Raw genomic sequence first — 21,019 nt, 5'->3', positions numbered from 1 at the left:
AACAAAAAAGTACCTAGAAATACAAATCTATTGGATATATGCAACAAAATCATACATATCCACATAAATAAATTACATTCTATTTAAGATGCTTTTTTAAAAAAAGATATAAATACTATTCCCAAACAGTGGCTCATAATTTTAAAACAGTCACTCAGAGAATCAAAGACCTGTGGACTCAACGTCAGGCCAACTGAAACCCTACAGAGATTTGAGGAAACTCAACAAGCTGATTTTTAAATTTATAGGGAACGGCAAAAGCTTAAGTACAGCCAAAAGAAGGAAGAGAGTAAAGGAAGAATGGAAATAAAGGAAGAAAATGATAGAATGCAGAGGCAACAGGCATGGAATTAGGTGCCTGAAATCCCGATTGGGAGGCCAAGGCAAGAGAATTGCATATTGTTTTTTCTAATTCCCTAATCCTTGTAGAGTACCTAAAACTCACTATGTTCTACATAGCACTTATTCTCAAGCCTGGGCTACAGAGTGAAATATCCTATCATACCCAATAGTAGGTATGATAACAGGATGCAAGGAAAGACATTAGATGGGTTATTTGCTAAGTGTAAGTTTAAGACCTTAAAAGCACCCTGAAATACATAAGAGATGCTGTGGGTCACTGATTCTCCGATGTTGAAATAGAAACCCTAGTACACAACGTAAGAAAACTTGACAAATCCTGATGACATGAATATTTAAATAGAAGAAAAACTTGTGAAAAGGCAACAGTAAAGACTACTCATGCTCTATTTGGAAGATCTCTTAAACAATGTCTAAGAACTTCAAAAACTTAGCAAATTCAATTACTTTAAAGTTAAAATTTCAGAACAAACTATACCATATAAATGTGAATTGTAAAACACTAACTCTACATCTGAACCAAAACTATTAAAGTTATAAGGTTTGTATACAATCTATATAGGTTTAAACACAATCTACTGTTTATAGGTCATTATCTTATTAACAGGATATGCGTGCGTACACATATAAATATTCATACACATATACATATGAAAAAAACTTATAGAACCACAACAACTATTCTTCAAAGGTTTTTGTGAAGGTATTAGAAGCTGCAAAGAGACCCAGGTATTGAAGAATCACAGTCTCAAACCCAGAGCATCACTGAAGCATATCCATTTTCTCCATAATGTCTTTTAACCAGCAGCTGCTACGGGACAGAAAAGCCAACAGAGTATCAGGTAATTCTGTAAAGGCAAAGACAGAAAATTGGACCTCAAGAGTGTTCAAGCCAATATGGGCTATGAACCATATAAAGCAGTGACATATTTACCCATGAAGCATTCATGGAAATATTAAAGAAGCCAAGCAAGCCATGGAGGGGGGATCTTATACAAAGCACAATAAACTTCAATCCCTTCACAAGTACCAGGGCATTAAAACTTGGAGTTCATAGCCCTGCAAGGAAAGAAAAGCAGTATAAGTCCCCACTGAAATCCTACGGAACTACCTCAAGGGGTACAAAGTTACAGTTGCCAAGTAAGGAGATGCTTTACAGCTTGGATTGAGATGACTTCTACAGGTTTGCTTCAGACCTCTGAATTCTTTCTAAAAGAAAACAAATAAGGGAGGGAGGGCAGGGAGGAGGGAGAGAAGAAGGAAAGGAAAAAATCCCTCCTGTAGTAGTTTGAATGAGAATGCCTCCATAGACTCCTATGTGTGATGACTTTGCCCCAGTTGGGAGACTGACTGTTCAGGAAGGATTAGAGGTATGTCCTTGTAGGGAAGGTACATATTACAGGGGGTGGGCTTTGAGGTTTCAAAGGCCTATGCTAGGCCCAGTCTCCAGTTCTAGAGACAGCCTACCACCAAGGTCTCTACCATGATGGTCATGGAATCACTCTCTGAAATTGTTAGCAAGATCCCAATTAAATGCTTTCTTTTATAAGCTGTTTGGGTCATGGTATCTCTTTACAGCAATGGAACAATAACTAAGAAATCTTCCAAATAACCGGGTATTAAAAAACAAAACAAAACAAAACTAGGCATTGTCTTTACAGTAACTTGATTATTATTCCCACTGAGGGAAAGATAAATAACTACACTCCAAAACAATACTGTCTAAAAAGAAAGAAATAGGGTTACCATTTTTGTCATTTGCAAAATGTTTAATTAGTAATAATTATAAAACACTTTTTTAAAAAGAACCATTTGAAAGCCAAACAAAAAAAGCAAGCAAAAATTGAAGGGATGTCAACTCCTGGGGGATGGAAACAAAATGAGTAAAACAGGTACATTCCTGTTTATTGACAAATCCTAAGAACACAGGTCCTAATACACAGTGTAAAAAATTGACAAGAATAATAGAAAAAGAAGCAACAGAGTTAGGTATTTATTACTCATTTTGAGTTAAGTTATAGAAAAAGCTACAAAAGCCTTTGCAAATGTTAGAATATAGATCATGTTGATACCATTGGCCACCTTTAACAAATTAACATTTACAAAACTTCTAATCAAACCAAATGCTCATAAGATAGTCATCAAGACTCACCATAATGAAGTCTCCTAACAACTTTAAGATTAAAAATGTTTAGATTATGTTGCATGGATGTGGATTATTTGGAACATAATCTAAATGTGCTCATGTTCATAGCAGCATTATTTGTAATAAGGAAGAACCTGGAAGCAACCTAGATGTCCCTCAACTGAAGAATGGATAAAGAAGATGTGGCACATCTACACAATGGAATACTACTCTGCAGAAAAAAAATAATGGAATCTTGAAATTCACAGGCAAGTGAAGAAACCATCCTGAATGAGGTAACCCAGTCACATAAAGAGGAACATGGTATGTACTCACTCATATATGGATTTTAGACCTAGAGCAAAGGATCACCAGCCTATAATTCATACCACCAGAGGAACTAGGATACAAGGTGTATTCTAAGAGAGTCATATAAAGTCCCTCCCTGAATCGGGAAGGGACAAGTCCCCCAGAGCACATGGGAAGTGGGGGGGGGGCAGTGAATGGAGAGAGAATTAGGAGAAAGAGAAGTGGAGGAGAGGAAGGCACGTGAGACTAGGAAGATTGAGTCAGAGTAGCAATAGAAGACAGGAGAGAGAGAGAAAAGACAAACAGGGAGAGAGAGAGAAAAGAGAAGAGAAGAGAGAGATAGATAGAGATAGAGATAGAGAGAGAGAGAGAGAGAGAGAGAGAGAGAGAGAGAGAGAACATAAAAGAGGGAGCCAATATTGGTTTGAAGAAAAAACTGAACCTAAAGAAAGGTCTAGAGACCTACAAGACTGCCATCAACTAACAATTTGAGCAACCGTGGAAAGGCTACCATAAATGCCCTTCCCGGATAGTGAGACCAACAACTAACTTATCCACCATCATGGAGTCCTTATCTAGTACCTGTTGGAAACAGAAGCAAACACCCATAACTAAACACTGTGTCGAACTAGAATCCAAATGCAGAGGGAGGGGACAAGACTAGGTTGCAGAAACACATAGAGACAGCTGACCTGAACAAGGAGGAACTAACGGGCCCCCAAACTGATAGCTGGGAAGCCAGCATGGGACTGACTCAGGTCCCCTGAATATGGGTCTCAGCTAGAAGGACTGAGCAGTCTAAGGGACCTCAGACAGTGGAACCAGGATATATTCCTGGTACACAAAAGGACCTTGCAGACACATCCCCCATGGAGGGATAACTGCCTTAACCTAGAGACAGGAGAGAAGTCCTAGTCCCTACTTCAAATGACTTGACAGATTTACATGACCCCACCTGGATGGCATTGCCCTACATGTGGAACTGGGGTGGGGGAATGGGAGGGGAGGATGGTCAGGCTGCATGTGAAGGGGTAGAGAGGGAGAGTGGGAGGGAGGGAGAGGGAACTGGGATGGATATGTAAAATAAAATAAATTTTAAAAAAATGTTTAGATTATGTTCTCTAATCACAGAATACCTGGGAAGAAAAACCAAAACATGAAGAGCCATCTCAGATTGCACTAAACAGGAAGCATGTGCGCGTGCACACACACGGGGAAAAACTTTTGGGATGTTGAAAATATTATTTTTATCTTGGTACCTGGCACATGGGTTTAGCCTTTTGCCAAAACTCACTGATCTGGAAGCACTATTGCATTAATAGCTATAGCCTCTATGCAGCCTGAAGACAAAAAATATCCAAACTACAAATGATTTCCAAATGAAAAAAGAGAAATAAATCTCAGCGTAAAGCCACTCATCTATGATGCCTGATATGCCATGGGCACCTGCCTCCAGCCTTGTTCAAAAAACCAAAGGCCCCAGGAAAGAGAAAGCAGAAGTATCACTAGGCAGAAGGACAAAATACAATATCAGAAAAAGACTAATATAATCAGAGTCAGAATAATTGGAAAGAGATTCTTGGCAAGAGAAATGTAAAAGGAGAAGCATCTTTTTGAAGATTAAAGTTATAAAAATGAAAAACTCAGAGTGCCACAATAAAAAAGAGAAACTACAATAAAAAAGACCCTGTATCAAAAACATCTAGCCCCTGAGACGGCGAGTACCTAAGGACTGTGGAATTGGACAAAGGTCCAAGAACTAAGCCCTACATATATACTATTTTTTCTTACATATAGACATCTACAATAAAGTTTATCTGTAAATTAGGCACAGTAAGGCTAATCAGCAATAATTATAACATATACTTTAAAAAGTTTAATGTGGTTTTTCTCAGTCCTCAAAATAACCTGTAATCACCCTTTGTATGATATGAATAGAAGATACAATGCCTACATTGTGACACTGCCTAGCCTAAACTATCTGAACACAGGCACCGACTTATTTGATAATTGTGGTAGCTACCAACTGACCAAGAAGTGAACAGCAAATCTGGGAACATTGTACAAGGGATGATTTACCTGCTTAACATGATGACACTAGACTCTGTCATGTCATTCAGAAAGACACATTAAAAATATATGGATTATTTCTAGACTTTTACATTTAGTATTTTCAAAACATTCCTAACTGCCATTACCTGAAACTACAGAAGCAAAATTGGAAATAAAAGAAGAAGAATAATATTCTACAACATAAAGTTCAGGAATAAACAAAAATGATCTGTAACTGAGACAAATCTAAGAATGGGGCTAGCAGAAGCAGGGGACAAAGGTAAATGACTTGAAGGGTACATGAAGGTGATAATGGACCCAAGTCTAGACTACTACTACACAGGTTTTTCAAGTCCATTGAAAACAGCATGTAAGATTTTTCTCTTTGTAAATTATATTCAGTAATTTTCAATTATTCTTAAAGTAAATGGTTATATTGTCCGCATTTATGTCTGCTTACTGCATGAATCTACTGCCCAGAGGGGCGAGAAGAGGCCACTGGATCCGCTGAAACTAGAGTTATAGAAGATTATGAATTGCCATGTGGGCGCTATAAATCAAACTGGGACTACCTCTTTCAGGATTTTTAAATGGCATTCATCCATATGTGTTTATTTAGACATTATTCTTTACCATCTTTCCCCCCTCTAACACTTTACTTTCATGCCAAGTTTTAACTACTGAATTTCTTTACCTGAAGCATGGTGATCCATTCTCTTTTATTTTACTGTTCTGAATAGAAGATGTTTGAGCTTGAAGTGAGACAAGTTTATTTCCAGGCAGAGTAATTTGCTTTATGATGGGAGCTGTAAAAACAAAACAAGAAAGAAAACAGTAAAAAATAAAAAAAAGCAATCATGTCACATTAGGAAAATTCAGGATTTTTTTTTTTTTTTTTTTTTTTAGTAAATATGAAATAATCAGACTATCTTCAGCAACCATAGAAATCATCTTGTAAATATCTCTAGATTATGTTTTATGTAGTCTCAAATTGTTTTAAAATTAGTATTACTATAAAAAATGCCATGCACAAAAATGACTGAAAGATGTTGATAATATTTTGTTTATATTGGTGTATTTTTAACACATTTACTATTACTAGAATGTATTATCTAACAATATAATTCCATAAGCAGTTGTTTATATCAAAATAATATATACCCCTAAAGAGTGTTTCTGTAAATGTAATAGCTATCTTTCCGCCATTTTTTAAATCCTCTTCTCTTAATATAACAGGTGTAAACCCTGTCATGTCCCAGATCCACTGTGATGAAGCTGGAATGCCAACATGCACATATAGGAGGAAACTTACTAGTAGGCACTACAGTATTCACTGGCATCTTTGTCCCACATTTCTGAGTGATCAAGGGCGAGGAATGGGAAATGGTGGTCACCTGTTTTGTATTGCCTCCTGAAGGCTGTTGGACTACCTGAAACAGTAAGAGTTCATTATAGTTAAACAAGGACGCCTGCTTTAGCAATGAACAAGAGCTTCCATTTTTATTTTTATATAGCTACATATACCTCTATCTAGCACAATAAAAATGATGCCTACTTAAAACTCATCTCCAGGATGGCCTCTGAGTCATAGGAATTCTGCATCAGCTTCCTAAATGCTAGCTAAGGTTTGGGTGTTTACCACTACATTCAGTTTAATGCAGGAAAATTACCTCATTCAAAACTGAAAAATATTATCACATACATTAAATATTTTCTATTGCAGAATTCAAATTTAAGAAAATAATGATATAGATATTACTTTTATTTCTTAATTTCCACCATGAAAAATTTCAAACACATGCAAAAGTAAAGAGAGCAAAATGAAATCATTTATACCACTACCCAGATTAAACAATGATTACATCTTGCATAATCATGTATCTTTTACCCACTTTCCAATTTTAAATCAAATATAAAAAAAAATCTTGTTTGTTCTTTGCACTTTTCTAGACATGGTTTCTCTGTGTAGCCCTGGCTGTCCTAGAGCTTGCTCTGTAGACCAAGCTGGCTTAAAGCTCAGAGATCTGCTTGCCTCTGCCTCCCAAGTGGCCAAATGCATGTGCCGTCACTACCACCAAATGGTTTAAGAAATCCTTTTAATCCATAATATTTCAAAATATATCTATAAAAGACAAGGACTTTTATGTACTATTTTTAAAAAAGTATCATCCCTAAACCCTTCAGAAAATATTGTTCTCCTAAATATAATAGCTATAGAAATACAGTTGGGGATAAGAAGAAATTAAAGTTCTAACAAGACTATTACTTTTAGCTTCAAAGAAAAAGACAGAAAAGCAGAGTGTCATATTTTCACTTCAATGAAGAAGTCATCATGTATTTGGGCCAGCTACTGATAGTGAGATAATTAGAAGTTCTTATTAAGTTTATCTATGTTTATTATAAACATAGATGATCTGCCCAAAAGTCATGCTTCTGAGTAAAAATTTACAAAAACAATTTATCCTACATTATAATTATCTGTAATAAAAATGTAAAACTTAAGTATGTCTTGTGTGGCTCAGAGCACTGTCCAGGTGGAGTGCAAGGTGTATTATGACTTACTATATAACTGGCACTGCCCCAGGACCTACAAGCTGCAAAAGCCCTCTGTGCTATCACCCTCCTCATTGTCCTGCTTGGCATTTTGGTATCTTGCTGGAGCAAAGTGCATTACATGTATGGAGAATTCCAAGCCTCAACTGGTGCTAGTCTCTGGGGTTATCTTTTATTTTTTAAATATTTTCTTCCTTTTTTGTTTTAATTTTAAAGATTTGTTTATTGTGTATACTGTGTTCTGCCTGAATGTGTCCCTGCAGGCCAAAAGTGGGTACCAAATCTCATTATAGATGGTTGTGAGTCATCATGTGGTTGCTAGGAATTGAACTCAGGACCTTTGGAAGAGCAGTCAGTGCTCCTAACCTCTGAGCCATCTCTCCAGCCCCTCTGGGATTATCTTTGTCATCTCTGTGGCCATGACTTTCATTCCTGTCTTCCAGATGGCCAACTCCATCATCCAGAATTTCTACAACCCTTTGGTATCTGATGTTCAAAAGCAAGAGCTGAGAACCTCCCTCTATTTGGGCTAGGCACAGCCTCAGGCCTTTTGCTGCTTGGTGGAGGCAACTGTGCTGTGCCTGCTCATCTGGAGGATCCTGGAAAGCTGGCCTGCTGTTCCTACATCTGCCCCACATTAGGTCTCTTGGGGACCTTCCAAATTATGTATGATCCTTATTTGGAGGATGGGGGAGGGGAGGGGGGGGAAGCTCTATTGGCCAGGGAACCTTAGGACCCTGAGCTAAGCCATCAAAAAATGTCAGACTTACTGGTCTGAGAGTTTGGTTACTTGTTTTTGTTTTGCAACACTGGGTATTAAAACCTGGGGCTCCACATATTTGGTAGACAAGCACTCTAACAATGAGTTGTATGATATCCTGCCCCTAGGGTTGGTTCCATCTGTTTCTGAGACAGGCTCTCATTGTGGAGCTCTGACTGACCTCCAGCTCTAGTTTCCCAGACTCAACCTAAATCCAGACTTCACCTAGCTGTTGGCATTTCTCACTTCAGACTGTATATTGGGAGGAGTGACACTTTTAGTTCCTTATTTACTTTGGGCATCTTCTGTGGAACCTGTTTTGAACTGCCTGTGAAGGTGGACTTCATCATCCTCAAGATGGTCTGTCTCCTGAAGCTGCTGATAGAGGGTAACTCACAGGACAGACACACCTTTCCTGGTCAGACTTTTCTTCCCAGTACTAGAAGGGCAGGTAGAAGTTTCTACCCCAAGTCTTCCAACCTTTAACCTCTGCATCCCTTACCAAAGTTACCATATACTCTCCCCAAAATCAGGTCTCAACTATGCTGTAGAACCTCCACCCTGATACCTCTAACGTTGCACATTTCCCTGTCCACATAATGTTTTACTACATAAAATATGACTTTTGTAATAATAATAATAATAATAAAAGGAGCTCTGTGTTTCTGACTTTTCTCCCTATAGTTTTGTTTCTTCCATCTCCACCACAATATTCAGTTTACTTTCCAAAATTGCCTGGAGGGGGCTGGATTTTTAATTAACTTTCTCATTCTTGAATTTTGTTTGCAAATCATGTGATTTGTGTGATTTTACTTTTATCTGGTAAAATTAATTTTAGAAATTTAAATTTTAAAAATGAACTGACTGAAATTACAATTTTGCTGTTCTGAATTAAATTACTTTTGCTAATTAAAATTTAACTTCTGTTCAATGGGTAAGATAATTTTTTACACAAATATCTAAAAGAGAACTTTCAAGCATCAAATTAAGAAACCAGGAGTTAGATTCCCTGGTAGGAAAAAAAAAACAGGGAGAGGCCACAGCTAGATAATAAAGATGATGATCTTCTAAGATGTATGGCTTCTTCCTCACCTGACCTTAGACAGACAAAAGCCTGGCAACTTGAAACAAGGACTTCCAGGGCTTCTCTACCCAGAAGGCCCCACGTGGATGCACTGGCTCAACAAGGTAAAAGCAAGGCAGGACAAGTTACAAAACAGCTGTTAACTAATCAGCAATCCTATGCTCCCACTGACCAACTCTGAGACTGGATTTTCAGTCCTGGGTCCTCTTTTTCTCTGTGTGTTTGCAGTATGTGTTTCTTCACCCTCAATAAAAGCCTTTTCCAACTGCTGATTCTGTCTGCTCCTGTTTGTGATGAGTTTTTCTCTACTGCTACCTGCTTCATTAGTGGGGATGGGGTTGGGGTTAGGGTTGGGGTTAGAGCTCTTCAAATCCTTAGCTGCCAGATCAAAACTGCTAAATGATAATAAAACTCACCTGATTGTTTCTATATAAGAAAATTAAGGATAAACTAATAAGTTTAGTATTCTTTGAGTGTATAGTTTCTATGGGAAAAATGACGAAGAGCCAATAAGATTCGTCTTTACAAGATCTGAATTCTTACAAAATTCAGAAAACTACCAAGCACGTTCTCCTATCTACTTTGAGTACAAAATAAAAAGCTCTCACCTAAAAGAAATTGAACAATTTAGTTCATAGAACCCCTGAATATAATATACAATAATCAACAAGGAAAAGATAGAAAGTGAAGTGAATATGCAGTAACAAACTTACTTTTTAAACTGGTGGTAGGTAAAATGTAGAATTTCATAAGATAATATGAATTGAAACCATGTAATTGAAACCATGGAAGAATTCTTACAACTTGAAGCATAGTTAGAGATCTTATGCAAAAGACTAAAGATATAAAATCATAGCATGAATATAGACATGGTCACTGATTGGATGACTGCAGAACAAAGAGTATTATTGAGATTTTACTATTTTGGCAAAGAGAAGCTAAAAGAGATAAAGTTTTTGGTTAGCAGTATTGTTGGACGTCTCACCAATGGCCACATTTATGTATCAGGAGACCAAAAAGATATGACATCTTATGATATAAAAGATGTTATTTATTTCATTTATTAAAGAAAAGTAGTATTGAAGTGAGGCTCATCTCAGAAAGGGCCTACTATAAACAGATGATCTCTTCCTTAAAGCCAGACAGGAAAGTAGATGAGCAGGTCTGAACAAAAACAAATGTTTCATATCTCAGTTTAAGTTCAGGTACCCAGTGAAATCCTGCCACAGCTTATATATTAATTCAAACACAGTGTTAAGAGATAAGGAGGTGAGGGCTCTCTAAATGACTGTTACCTCACTATTTAACTGTTAAGACTGTCCTTCAATGCCAGCCACCTACTATGCCTGAAGTTGTCTTAAAGACAATAATAATGGGCAGATGCAGCCTCTTAAAATCATACACTGAAGAGAGTGAACTACATCAAGAGATCCAAAACAGCATATCTAACATAACATAACAATATAACAACAGCAATCACCAAATAACCAAAAGAACAGCAGTCTGTGTTAAGAACTTAGAAAAGCAACTGCAAATTAACTCACCATGTAGCAGCTCCCACGAGTTAACAATACTTTTATAGTCTTCTGATAAAATGTGTGCTGGTGGCACACTCCTTTAATCCCAGCAATTGGGAGGCAGAGGCAGGCAGATCTGGTGTTCCTTGATCTACAAAGTGGGTTCAAGAATGGCCAGAGCTATACAGAGAAACCCCATCTGGATAGATACTGAGTGTCTTTTCCTTAATAAAGTATAAAATTCTAAATAATAAACAAATTAGCAGCTAAAACTTCCTTCTTTTAAACAAAGAATATATTCAACATACCAAGAATAAAAATGCACTCTTATTCTCTTTACTTTCTCCTTTACTCCTTATCTTTTTTTAAATATTAGTAGCAAAACTCCAAATAAGAGCCACGCCTAGTGAATGGCACAGGCCTATACTAGTCCCTGAGCAGGGAGAGGCAGGCAGGAGGACTGAAGGGTCAATGCAGCATGGCAACTGAGCAAGACCCTGGGACTTTTGTTTTGACTCTTTTGTTTCCCTGCTGTCCTGGTACTCTTTTGTAGACCAGGCTGACCTAGAAATCACTGAGATCCACCTGCCTCAGCCTCCCAAGTTCTGGGATTAAAGGTGTATATCACCACCTACACCACTACCGCCTGGCCTGTTTGAAAGACAAAATGTAGTGGAAAATGATTCAATGGATAGTGCTCCCAGCATGCCTGTAGTCCAATACTGGGGGGCAGAAACAGGAGGATACAACTGTGTGAAGGGGATGGAGAAATAGCTCAGTGTTAGAGTGTTTTCTGCTCTTCCAGAGGACACAAGTTCATTTGCATGTGGGAGGCTCACAACTCTGTAATTACAAATCCCACTTTTGGCCTCTTAAGGCACCAGAAAACAGGTGGCACATATGTAGTGAAATATTCACCTTGTTGGCATCTGTGGCACTGACCACGCCCATTGGGGGTGGAGACAGGGGTGGAAGTGACCTGGGAAACTAGGTCTGAGGAGGAGCCCAGGGAACACTCTCTTGCTGGTGGGAGGCAGAGAGGAGAGCATCCGGTGGAACCTGCTGATGTTCATCTGTCTAGGTTGTAAGTTATTTCTCCCTGAATAAACATCTGTTCGGCCTATTTGTTTATCCTGATCCTTATTAAACCACGATATCTGGTGTCAGAAGTAGGAAAAATAGCCCACACCTCCAAGGGAGACTGCACATATGCAGAATACAAGATGGACTGAAATCCACAAGAAATCCATTATCAACCTCTGACTTCCACATACCTGTAAATAAACACACATAAACACGAGAGAGAGGGGGGGGGGAGAGAGAGAGAGAGAGAGAGAGAGAGAGAGAGAGAGAGAGAGAGAGAGAGACCACAACAAAAGGCTGGAGTAACAGCTGAATGAAAGAACACTTGTCCAGAATTCACGAGGCCCTAGTTTCAATCTTCAGTACTAAAATAAGGTCATCATAACAATCACCTATGTAATAGCTCCCAAACATATTTAGACTTAATGTAATATTGAAGCAATAACATAAAAGAGACTTCTAGCAAATAATTAGACTCTTAAATAATTATAGTAATGTAATCCCAACACTTAGGAATCAGAGGGAAGAGGATCTGTGAATCCCATGCATACATTCATGCAAGCAAAACACACATATCAAACAAAATAAATAAATGTTAAAACAATTATTATTTAAAGATTAATATTGGAACAATAAATATTATCTTAATGCCCCCTGTGTGACAACAGGTTTGGCTATGTTAATATAAAACCATCCTTTTTATTAAGAAATACACAGTCATTTGAGGGCACAATTATGTATTCCCAGGATTACATATTTAAAGCCAACTTGGCAGTAAGTTAAAAAAAAAAAAAAGGCCAGTGATATATTTCAGTGGCAGAATTTTTGCCTAGAATGCCTAAGGTATTTCTGCACTATCTCTAGCACTGAAAAAGAAGAAAGGAAAGTGGATAGGGAGTAGGAAATAAAATAGACTTTTATCACAACTTTCACAACTTCCACAACTCCTCTCAAGTGTTCAGTAAACACTTTGTGTGAGCTTCTCTGTGCAACCATAAAGTGGGAAACTGAACAGGTGAGGCTAAAAGAATCTCAACTAGTCAAATTTGGGAAGTATACAAAGTCTTGTCAATCTCCTGAATGTGTGAAGTTTTCTGAGTAAGTAGTTAAGGAAGAAATGAACTGGTACTCACTAGTTGCTTGACTTGGACGGCCTGTGGAATGCCAGCTGACTGTGGAAGAAGGGGGCCTGGCTGTGCAAGCTTGATCTGGACCGGAGTGCCAATGACGGGTTTATCAGGTTTGGTCCCAGCAGAGGTAATGGCAGGCTTCACAGACGGAAGACAAACGGGTGCAGCTGAAGTATCTCCAAAAGTTACTGATGGAAGGGCCAGTGTAACTGCTGCCCCAGACACGACTGGCTTCTCAGGATGAATGGATACTGCTGTCACTGTATTTGGTACTGATGGTGTAAGAGGTTTTGAAGTCTGGAGCAAAACAGTTGCAGGTGTTGAACCTCCTGTTACAGCACCTGGAGTCACAGAGTGCAATGCCACAACTCCAGTGTTTGCTCCTCCTGGACCAGAGAGTGCATTCAGAGTCTGAACAGACAGAGTTCTGGGTGCTGTTGCTCCAGAGACAAGGACTGGGGAAACAGTACTTGTCACCACAGGAGAAGTCGTTGCTGTCGTGGTACAAGAGGCAACGACCACCTCACTAGAGATCTCCTGAACACAGTTCTCAATGAAGCTCTGGGAGTTAGGGAGAAGCTGTCGTAATGCAACCACACTCTTCTAGAAAAGGTAGAGAAAAGAACATAAAGGTAACAGAATAAGCTAAAGCAAGCAAAATTTGTATTTAACAACATAAAGTATCTCAAATGTTTCATCTGAGAAAACTAGTATCATTTGTTTTCTATCAATATATGTATACATAATTTAAAGGCCAAATTGCTTTCTCATTGAGAAATATTAATATAAAAGACAAAATATTAAATTTATTTTGGACATGTCAATGATCAACTTGGTAAAATAAAACACATCTCTCTACGCATCTAAGTCCACACAAAGATTATTGATTATCATAACATAGAAAAATCTAGGTCATTTTCATAGCTTTCAAACATTGGATGTAAAGCCTTTCCATGAAAATAAAAGACAAAAAAAAATGATTTAATATGTTTTAGCTGGAAATGTAAAAGGAATTTCTCAGAAAAACTAGTTGGCAACAAATGTTAATGAAAGTTAAACAGACAATATAAGTGTATCTTTAATTATTTCTTAACCATGACCAAGATTAAGCTGAAATGCCAATTCTATCCTCTTTGTGTAGCGTTTAACCCCCAAGCTCTCTCAGTGATGCCAGCAGATATCAAGTGTTCAAAAAGAGAGAGAGAGAGAGAGAGAGAGAGAGAGAGAGAGAGAGAGAGAGAGAGAGAGAAGAAGGAGAATTCACAGGTCCTTAGAAAGCAGATACAGCCTGGAATGGTGACACACTCCTTTAATCCTAGCACTCTGGAGGCAGAGGCAGGAGGATATCTGAGTTCAAGGCCAGCCTGGTCTACAAGTGAGTTCCAAATAAGTAAGGAAAGGAAGGAAAGGAAGGAGGGGGGTGGGTTAGGTTAGTGAATTTAGCTAGGGTACTAGAGTTCAACGCCTTAGAAAAGGTTCTTTATGGAGGCGAGGAACAAGTACTACAACTCATGACAGAAAAGGAGGTGATACTGTCAGTAGAAAGGTGTAAGTGAGGAGGGAACAAAAAGAGAGGCTGGAGGATGGGGAAAGAGAACTAAAACTAGAAAGTATGGAGGAAAAAGGAAAATCCAATGCTTAGTAAGCTATTAGAAAACAGTAAGAGTTAGAATGGAGGAGGATCCTGTGTGGTAGATACAGCTGCTTGCAGAAGCCAGAGGTCAGTAAAGGAATTTCTCATTGCCAGCATTGGGCTACTGCTTCAGGTTGTTGGTCAAAGTCCCAAGGCCCCCAAACAACATAGGCAACTGCCACTGCTGTTGGTTGCTCACTAGACCTGACTAATAAATAAGACCCTGTTGCATATGGTCACAAAACAAAACAAAAAAGCAAGTTGAAACTGGACTGGCAGCTCATCCATGCTAGTACCCCTCACAGTCCTCAGATGTGCCATTTAGGCTGTTCCAGGGAAAGCCACCAAAGGTTTCATTCAACTATGTATTCTCCATGCACAAAGCCAAGCAAGATGCAGCCACTAGTGCAACAGTGACTTTCCCACTACTACAGAAGAGATAATTGCTTTCTGACTAGATCTGAAGCCCTGCTGCTATGAACTGGTTCGAAATCTTCTGGTTGAGGAGATCATAAGCCCTAGTAACAATGTTATTGCTGTTCTTTAGTTAAATGAGCATTATATACTCACCAAATTGCTTTCTAAATAACTGTATCTCTAGATTAGTGTTAGCTTTGGGTCAGTGAAGCTTCTTTTTGCAGTAGTCAGTAGTCTATATAAACTAATAATTGGTCAAAGTGTTTAGGATAAGTAGCCATTGAATGGCCAGTTATAACTGAGACATGTATATCAACCCCTTCAAAGCTCAGGGAATATCACAGAAGTGGGGTAAAGAATGTTAGAGCACTGGGTTAGAGTGGTGGTGGCACACGCCTTTAATCCCAGCACTCAGGAGGCAGAGGCAGGTGGATCTCTGAGTTCAAGGCCAGTCTGGTCTACAGAGCTAATTCCAGGACAACTTCCAAAGCCACAGAGAAACCCTGTCTCGAAAAATCAAACAAACAAACAAACAAAAAGAAAAGAAAACCAAAACACAAACAAATAAAAAAGAATGTTACAGCACTAGAGGAAGGGATGGCCCATGTAGAACAGAGTCAAGCTATGATTACCTTCACAAGATCTGCATAAAAGAGGAGAAAATGGGGTCAACAGTGGTGGTGCAAGCTTTTAATCCCAGCATTTGGAAAGCAGAAGCGGCAAATCTATGTGAGTTTGAAGCCAACCTGGTCTACAGAGATTTTAGTGATGAAAAGGATGGGAAGATAGAGGGAAGGGATTAAAAAAAAAAGAAAACAGTAAAAGTGTGGGATACATCCCTTCAACTTGTTAGCCAAGGTTGTCACAGAGACCCTGAAAGCAATACAAGCTATTTCCATTTGGTAAGACCCTACTATGGAAGAGGTCCCAGAGGACATGGAGAAATCAAGTTAGTACTGATCTAGCTCATTACTGGTTAGCTTCACAGTACTGGAAGGTACTATGCATGCTGCCAGAGATAAGTCATCAACTGTGTTAGCTAGAGAAACACTCTGTGAATTACAGTAATAAGTGGCTTAGCAAAAATACACACATGGGTGCAATGCTGGCAAGGATATTATAGGGATAATACATGCCTGGTACTGTGAACCTGACCAGGAACCAATGTTTGGGGGAGCTCATATGCCACAGGAGGGATCCTACTACTATTATTCTGTTAAATGAACATAATACCAAACTGGTCTCTAAATTGTTAACTCTAAACTACAGATCAGTGCAGCTCTCAGATATTAGAAGTGTCTTTGTGTCAGTGGGTGGCAGTTAGCACAGAAAGTCAAAACTGTTCAAAGTGAAGAGACTCAGTCACAAATGAGAGATCTATATAATGATCTTTCCCCTCAGGGCTCATGGGACATGCCAAAGAACGAGCAAAAAAGTAAAGACCAGGTCAGAAGGACTGATCTAAAATAGAGTCCTCTGGACATGACAGGACTTCACTCACGAGCATTAACAGCTCTGGCTGCCTGCACAAGACCAGAACTAAATCAAGGCCATCAACACCCCATCATAAAATGGGGAAAAGCTCACAAACCCCCACCTCTAACTGAGGAATTATTGACAGCTAATGGTCTCTGAGGGAGGGAAAGTCAGTTTTCCTTAGGAGTGTGGCTCCTGGTAGGTTGGCCTCACAACAGATAACGTCCTATACCCATGAGCATATGGGTAGCACAAACTGAACTCACTGGGTTTATAATAATAATAATTTAAAAAAAACATGAACTTGGGAGGAGTATTAAATAAGGACTATTAAATGAACATAGCATCAAACTATGGATGGGAGGGACATGATGAATATGATTAAAACATACAGTATGAATTTATGAAATTCTCGAAACAAAAACTTATTTTAAGACAAAGATCAGCACAAAATTTGTTCCTTCAACATTGTGTAGTAGAAGGTGAAAGGCACACAAGCCCCCACTACTTCCCTGGGGATTTATTTATTTGTAGTTAATGGTTGATGGTAGATTGTCCAGGTTTGGTTACCAGCACCCACATGGCAACTCACACCATCCATAACTACAGTTACAAGGGATCTAACACCTTCTGACCTCTTGGGATAAGAAACACACAGTGCACTTACATCCATGCAGGCAAAACACTCAAAATTAAAAATGAATATATCCTGGGCAAACAAAGATAATGAAATTTAACTGGTTTTTGTTCTCTCTAAAACAGAAAATACTATCTGGTATCTATTCTCAAAAGGTCATATGGCAATCAAGTGTGAACAATGCACATCATGTCTTCTGCTGTGGTTGAGATAAACCTTAGCGCCTCTCAAAGGTTGTGTATTAGAGGACTGGACTCCAGCTTGGCACCATGGAAAAGTACTAGTAGAAATTCTTAAAAGGTGGGGCCCAGTGTGAACCCTCATCTTACGGCCAGTGGGGCATGCCATTTACAGGACTCTAGTTTCTTTCTCTTTCACATCCAGGCCACCTGACAGGCAGTCTGACTTTATCACACGCTGCTGTCATGATACGCTGTCACAGAGCTAAAACCATAGGCAATCACAAATCAAAAATTCTAAAAAAAACTGTTGAGCCAAAACATGACTTTCTCTTAAAAGCTTAACACCTCAACATTTATTGTTACAAGTGAAAGCTGACTGACATCATCTGTCACAGCAGATAGTCACCAATTTTTCTCCTTCTCCCTTACAGTACACACAATAGGGGCAAAGCACCAATGGAAAAGGAAAATATCACTGCTATGAATAGAACCCACAATTAAAAATCATTAGGAATGAAGGGGCCTTAGAGGCAATGCCTCTATTGTCTCAATAAATAGCAAGTAAGTCAGGGCATTCACACAATGTCCATGGGTGATTTTACATTCCAGAAAAATCTGCCCAACCCTAGCTATGGCTCTAGATGTACAAAGACATGCAGGACCCACAGGAAAGTAACTGCTAAATTTGCTAAAACAAGATGGGACAGTCCTGAAGTTCCTACTTCGTGAAAGATTCTGCCAGACATTCTGCAGGACACATAGAAAAATGACTGACAAACTGCCAATACAGGCAGACAGGTAGACTGAGAAATCTACTAGACACACCATGACCTATGGGCTAAAGACGGATGCTCCAACATTACAAAGAAACTTCAGGTTACTGTCTAGGCAGCGAGATGTCTCTGTCAATTCTAGAGTTTACATATTATCCTTCTGTGGTCTTTGATGGAGTTGAAGACAGATAGTTATGGTTATAGTTTCTAAGTTATAATAATAAATTACATATAAAACTTTAGACTCACAAAGATAGGATAGATGATAGAATATTTTCATTAAATTTTGCCAAATGTTAATGGATAAATATTGTTAACTATAGTTCTTATTTGATAACTGTTTTGTTATATATAATTTTACTATGTTAAAGTTAAAATCCTTCTTTTTATTTAGACAGAAAAGAGGAGCTGATGAGGGAAGTCCTGTGTAAATGTTTCTTATTGATTGATGAATAAAACACTGTCTGGCCAATGAGGCAGGAAGATAGGTAGAACTAGGACGAGGAGAATTCTGGGGAAGGCAGGAAGACAGTCATCATCCCTCCACCCCCAGAACAGTCGCCATGTGAACCACCAAAGGAGTCAGAGGCTCGGACCCTTCTCCAGTATAAGACCACCATGTGGAAATACTGAAATTCATAGAAATGGGTTAATAATTAAGAAAGAGCTAGTTATCAGCCAACAGATTCATAATTAATATAGCATCTATGTGTTTATTTAGAGTTCAAGGGAAGTGGAACCCTGACAGGCAAGAAAGCTCACATTGTGGGGAACCAGTGGGATGGCTCAGTGGGTAAATATGTTTGCCGTCAAACCTAGCACCAGAGTTCTATACCATGAACCTCCATGGGAGAGGAGAAAACCTACTCATTCAAGTTGTGCTCTGACCTCCACACATGTGATATAAGCCCCTTGCCCAAGTAACTAAGAGCAAGTGAATGTTTCTTAAGTTACTTTAGGCCTCTTTATCTAAACTGCTCAAGTCAATACTATGAATGTTGTCTTATACTTTACAAAAGTGCTATAGTTTCATTCAACGTTAGTATCTTCCCACTGATTTCCAGTCACATTAAAACATTCAGATTTTAAATCAATTTAACCCAAACAATTTCTCCAAAGAAATATACCCCTACCTTAAGAAAAGGTACAAGATGTGGTTGAGGTGCAGACTTGAGTTCAATATATAGTTTCCTAGTAAATTCTTCTGCTTCAATTTCTGCATCCTAAGAAATGAGAGAAAGATGGCACTTTTAGATATACAAATTTATTTTATTTATTTTACATCCTGACCACAAACACACACACACACACACACACACACACCTGTAATTTACAAATATTTTAAGAAACAAAATTAGTTGTAGTGGTGAGCCTGTGAGGCAAGCTACTCAGGATGATGACACAGGAGCATCACTTTAGTGTAGGAGATGAAGGCCAGCATTGACAGCAGTGAGCCAGTCCCTTAAAAATTAAATGAGGCAAAGTACTTAATTCATGATTGTAGACAAGTGGTAAATTACAACTTCAGAAAGACTTTTTATCTTATGTCACCAGAGAACTAAATGAATAAGAAGTAGACATGTCCAATCAGAGACTACAGTAAACACAGTATTCTTTTCATAAAGAAGATTCCAATATGCAAAGAATCGTAATTCTGGAAGATTTATAACTTTCTCTGAAATAGCTTCCTAGAATGTAAAGCTTTTTTAAAAAGACTGTTGAGGGTAGCCTGGCAGTGGTGGCCCACACCTTTAATCCCAGCACTTGGGAGGCAGAGGCGGGCAGATCTCTGTGATTTCAAGGCCAGCCTGGTCTACAAAGTAAATTCAGGACAGCCAGGTTTGCTACACAGAGAAACCATGTCTCAAAAAACCAACAAAACAAAATTGAAATAACAAGGAATACTCATGTAACATAGAGGTAGCTTGTGGTTTTAAGAGCTCGCACTGTAACAAAGACCTGAATTTGGATTCCAACATCAACATAACAATCAAATATAATCTCCCATGTCCCAGTGCTACCAGGGCAGTGACAGGATTACTAAGGTACGCTTGCTACCAGTTTAGCAAAAAGACATGAACTCCAGGTTCAATGAGAGACCCTGCTTCAAACAAATGAAGCACAGTGATACAGAAGGGTACTTGACACACCCTTCTGGCCTCTGTGTATGAAATGCACATACACACTTACACATACCACAGTCACACACACACAAGATGTAAGGTGGGTAGGTAGACAAAGGCATAGATTTACAGCTATATGTAATACATATGCAAAATTATGTAACATAAGGAACCAGTTACCTTAATACATTAAATATATGGAAATACATTACATATCTAGAAGAGCTGCATAATTCTAATAATCAACATTTTGTTTTAAACAATGCATGCTATTACAAAAATTATACACCAGAGTAACAATTACCTAGTAGACTAAACAATATCCACACAGATCTAGAAAAAGCTACCAAAATGCTCAATATTCTAACAAGAAAACAATAATTCGCTAACTCTGACAACAAATTCTCCAACAACCCATCACAAAATAGAGTAAGAAAAGAATATCTGGCTGCTTTCTATTAAGTACAACATCAAATTTACAAATGCAAATCAATGTCATTTCCTACTCAGTTTCATTAATTTGGAAAACATATTTTTTTCTTTAAATTTTACATATGTTAACATTCAACAGTTTTGTTATTCTTCATTGAATAGCTTTAATACTTAGTTTTAATTCCAGCCCCCAAAAAATTGTTGAGGGCTTATTTATCTTTAAGAATATTAAGATATTCTATACTAAAATTTTGGGAACTACTGTCTGTTGGTCTGAGATCATAGATTTAAAAAGGATATTTAATGAGTTGTTATCCGTCCACAAAATATACATTTAAATATTGGCATAAAAATAATATAAATTCATATTATG

The 21,019-nt window shown here is 38.3% G+C and overlaps 1 protein-coding gene across 1 annotated transcript in view; it reads right to left on the bottom strand.

The window, feature by feature from the left end:
- The window catches only part of Taf4b (TATA-box binding protein associated factor 4b), a 103,777-nt gene that overhangs the window by 62,712 nt on the left and 20,046 nt on the right, over positions 1-21,019 (bottom strand). The window contains exons 6-9 of the mRNA XM_051202077.1: positions 19,225-19,314; positions 12,977-13,576; positions 6,159-6,276; positions 5,541-5,652 (exon numbers count right to left, since the gene is read on the bottom strand). Of these exons, the coding sequence (XP_051058034.1) occupies positions 5,541-5,652; positions 6,159-6,276; positions 12,977-13,576; positions 19,225-19,314 (920 nt within the window). The remainder of the gene's footprint in view (positions 1-5,540; positions 5,653-6,158; positions 6,277-12,976; positions 13,577-19,224; positions 19,315-21,019) is intronic.

The sequence above is a fragment of the Phodopus roborovskii genome, unplaced genomic scaffold, assembly GCF_943737965.1.
Source record: "Phodopus roborovskii unplaced genomic scaffold, PHOROB, whole genome shotgun sequence".
Taxonomy (NCBI): Eukaryota; Metazoa; Chordata; class Mammalia; order Rodentia; family Cricetidae; genus Phodopus; species Phodopus roborovskii.
The sequence above is the reverse complement of the archived record's forward strand: the minus strand, read 5'-3'. Positions and strand labels throughout refer to the sequence as shown.